General features: G+C 39.4%; 1 protein-coding gene across 1 annotated transcript in view; it reads right to left on the reverse strand.

The window, feature by feature from the left end:
* TXK (TXK tyrosine kinase) overlaps positions 1–1,907 on the reverse strand; it is a 34,439-nt gene extending 32,532 nt beyond the window's left edge. Inside the window, exon 1 of the mRNA XM_019525859.1 lies at positions 1,798–1,907. Within this exon, the coding sequence (XP_019381404.1) occupies positions 1,798–1,907 (110 nt within the window). The remainder of the gene's footprint in view (positions 1–1,797) is intronic.
* Between the last annotated feature and the right edge of the window lie 2,092 nt (positions 1,908–3,999).

Below are 3,999 nucleotides of genomic sequence, written 5' to 3' on the forward strand. Positions count from 1 at the left end.
TGGCTCCTACCCTGGGGGTCTTTAAGAAGAGGCTTGATGCCTACCTGACTGGGATCATTTGAGCCCAGTTTTTGTCCTGCCTAGGCAGGGGGTCGGACTTGAAGATCTACAGGGTCCCTTCCGACCCTACTTCTATGATTCTATGATTTTACTATGTTCCACTTTAGTTTGTTCCTTTTCTTCCTCCCTCTCCCCTGCTCCATCACCATTTTTGGCTGCTTATTTCCCCAACCCAACCTGGGATGACGATCCTTGTAAAACTATTGTGTGTAAAAGATTTGGGATGACATATTTCAATTAAGCTTTATCAAACATTAGTCTTTATGGAACGTAAGTCTAGGGAAGAGAGGATGGTAATGAAATGCTAGGCTCTTTTGGGAGGCAACTGGCTTGCCACTTATTTACTATATGGTCATGGACAAGTTACTGATAGCTTCTCTCTGCTTTGTATTATCCACCTGTAAAATGGAAAAAGGACATTGTGAGAATTAACTAATGTTTTTAAACATTAGTTTGGGCATCTCTAGCTATAGGTACAATTATCATCATTATTAATAATTCAGGTATAAAAGGCTTAAAACCAAGACTTGACAGTTCTTTAAACCAAGAATTTACATCTGACCTCAGGAGGGGAAATCACATTTGTATGATACATTACAACTACTGGATTTATGCAATTCCTTATACACTGGTGGTAAATTGAAGGATACATGAGTGTGAAAAAGACACAAATGGGTCAACAGAAAAAATAGCAGCATCAGAGGTCTGAGCTCGGTTGCTTGGTTGGAGTTGCTTGTGTGAGGGCTAGGCAGATGGACAGGGATTGGATGAGTTGTAAGATGTAGAGTCAATTTAAAGCTGGATGTAATCCAGCACAGTAGTACAGCAAAGATTATTGAGAACGTCTGTACCCACAGCATTCTAAAAGTTTAAGTTTCTGTGGCATCTCTAGTGAAACCTGAATTTTTTGACCACTAAAGACCTGTGTAATATTTTACTAATTTACTAATCTTGCACTATAAAAAGAAAGGGAAAGATGTCAGAACATCAGGATGATAATATCAAAATTAGTTCTTAGTCGGAAGAGGAAGAGACCCATTATGGTTCATGCTTGTTTTGCTTTGAATATCTGCCCGTGAGGCTTGTGGGGACAATTTCCTTTGACAGTGGCATTCTGTGAAGAGTCTACAGCGTGGGATGTTGATGAGCCTATTTTAATCAGAAGACATCATAAACAGCTTGATAAAAGTTTCCAGTGACGGCTATGCAAAATATGGATATTGTAAATGCCCACATCAGCTGACAGTAACATTTTTTGGCTAAAGAAGTTAGATAGAAAAGCAAAGGTAATGTGATCTGTTTCCTCTCCTAGCCATGTCAACCTGTAGCCTGTTCTGGCAGAGCTAAGCAGGAGGAAAATACAATTAGTGAGCTGGCAGGTGGCACTCTGCCCTTCCAAGCAGTGCTGAATAAATGTCTGGGAAGGGTCATTTTTAAGGTATGGCCCTTTGAATGAGGTGGCCTAATTATTTTTGGTCAGGAGAGGGTTTATGCTGCTTTTCAAAACAGCAAGGATGAGTAAATTCTAGATTAGATAATTACATTGTCACTTATCAAGATTTCCTCAGCTGTTTCAATAGGAGATGCAAACACTGTGAGATGCCTGTATTGTGTTGCCGTGTGCTGTCAGACACACTCTGTTCCATCAAAGAAGGGCCTACTTTTCCATGGTGGGTAAAATAGTCTCTTAGTGTTCCTTACTAACCCCTATGAGATTCAGTTATTTTTACAACTTACTTATCAGAACTCTTAAGATTGGGCACTTTAGAACTTGTAAATATTATTAAACCATCATTCTTATGTAATACTGAATATCTGACTGGAACAACAAATACAGAGGAATTCATTCTGATGCTATAGACCTCTATCAGTGTATAGTGTTTTGATATGAGTAAGGTCTAGACTGTCTATCTACACATTTTCTGACTTAAGTAAAATGCAGTCTCTCTCTGCTAATGATTGGTACTTGAAATTTACTGGGTTAAGAGAAGCCTGCAATAAATTAAGCGATTATAGTAAATTTTATAGATATTCTAATCATACATTTACTAGGCAGTTTCTTATAGTGCCCATGAATTTGTAAAAAGCAATGGGCTGAATCAGTAAGGGGGTGTTTCACGTGACATATTTTAGATCCCTATTCATACCCGAGCAGAACTTGCATTGAGTTTTGAGCTTTTAACTCAGAACAGGGTTCCTAGTCTTGGCACTGAGAGTCAGAGTGGCCCAAATGACTGGCTTCTGCAGAGAAATGAGCAGATGTGCTAAGGACAGGACAGTCCTGCAGTTTGCCGCTCCCTCCCTTCCTCTTATGCTTGCTTTCCTGATTGTGTGCCAGGCTCACAACAAGGGTGAAGGCCTGCTAAACCCCAAATCCTTAGGTGCCTAACCTGCTTGTCCTTTAGATTAAACCAGCGAGGCTGAGGGGGGGACACTGGTGAGTGGGCACTGTCTCCATATATACTGCCCAGGCTTTTGCACCCTGGAGAGGTCACCCCAGCTTCATTTTATCTTTCAAGCAAGGATTATGATCAAAAGCCCAAGGAAAGGACAGTCTCAGTTCTCTGGAGGCAGATCTGTCTCTGCATATCTCTTGATTTAAACAGCTCCATCCTTTGCAGCCTGATTTCTGAAGTCATTTTGTCTTCGTATTGTTCCTTCTTTGGCTGCTCACTAGCAGCTGCAAATTGAACCCAGTAGTAGTAATAAAGTTGAAAGCTGAATTATTCACATGCCATGTTTCTGTGGAGGAATGCACTGTTTGTTGAGGACAGTATCATGGAATGAGTTCTCAAAGAACCCTTTAGTTTTAATTAAAAAAACAGGAATTGAAGTTCTTAGGATATAATCTCATTTTAGTCAACTCCCTTAACTGCAATACTGCCCAACTGTACTAAGTTACCTCAAACAAATGCCTATTTAATTGTGTAGAGTTGCCCCTTCCAGGTCACTGGGAAGTTTTTTAATTACACAGTACAAATGATATCACCCTCCTTTATGACCCTCTTGAAATGAGAATTTTTAGTTCACAAGCCACTAAACCAACAGAATAGCCCATAGCTGTTTTGAGGTATAATGTTGGGATAAGAAGACTTAAGCGATATCTGTGGAACTCAAACCCTCTTTGCAAATGTCAAATTTCTTAGTTCCTTGTGTGAGTAACTAATAGCCTGATTCATGTCACAGTCTCATACCAGCAACACAGGAAGTTATAGTCACCCAGAGCTGCCTTCAGGTATCATAGCAATACTGAATAAAGTGCTACAGGAAGCCTGCACTTCCTGACAGATGCATAGGCAATATATAGACTCCCATGGCCATCTACCTCTCATTTTGTACAGTTGGGTTTTTTTTTCCTTTCCAAAGAGAGAGAGAGAGAGAATTTGAAGCAAAAGATCCAACATACAAAAAAAAAAAAAAAAGCAGATTCTGCTGTGAGCATGTAAATGAGAACAAATTTTGCCCATTATTTTTATAGCTAAAATATTTTTTCTACATACTTTCTTCCTGGATTCAGGTCATCCATTAAATTCAGTCCAGTCCAGACCCACTGAAATCAATGGAAAGGCTCTCATTGATTTTCGTGGACTGTAAATTAAATCCCTACCAAACTAGGAAAAAAAATTTTGTATATGCCAAACAAGTTTGCTGTATAGCAATAAGATATGGACTCAAAGCGTTCTTCCCTGCCCCAATTACATTAGTCCAACTATATCATTGCACTTTTTTGTTAACCTCGGGGGGCATTTTACATTTTTCCAAAGGGAATACATAAGGTGGCCATTTAAGTTTGCAGTATTATAAACTACAGATACCATATGTGACTTACTTGGGTAGAAAATACCTTTACTTCTTTTCCTGCAGAGTGTCTGATCTACAGTCAACTTCTGTTAGGAACTAAATCTGCCTAAAGCTGCTCTGCTGCCAACCTATTTTTTT

The sequence above is a fragment of the Gavialis gangeticus genome, unplaced genomic scaffold (genome assembly GCF_001723915.1).
Source record: "Gavialis gangeticus isolate Ggan-Ray unplaced genomic scaffold, GavGan_comp1, whole genome shotgun sequence".
NCBI lineage: Eukaryota > Metazoa > Chordata > Crocodylia > Gavialidae > Gavialis > Gavialis gangeticus.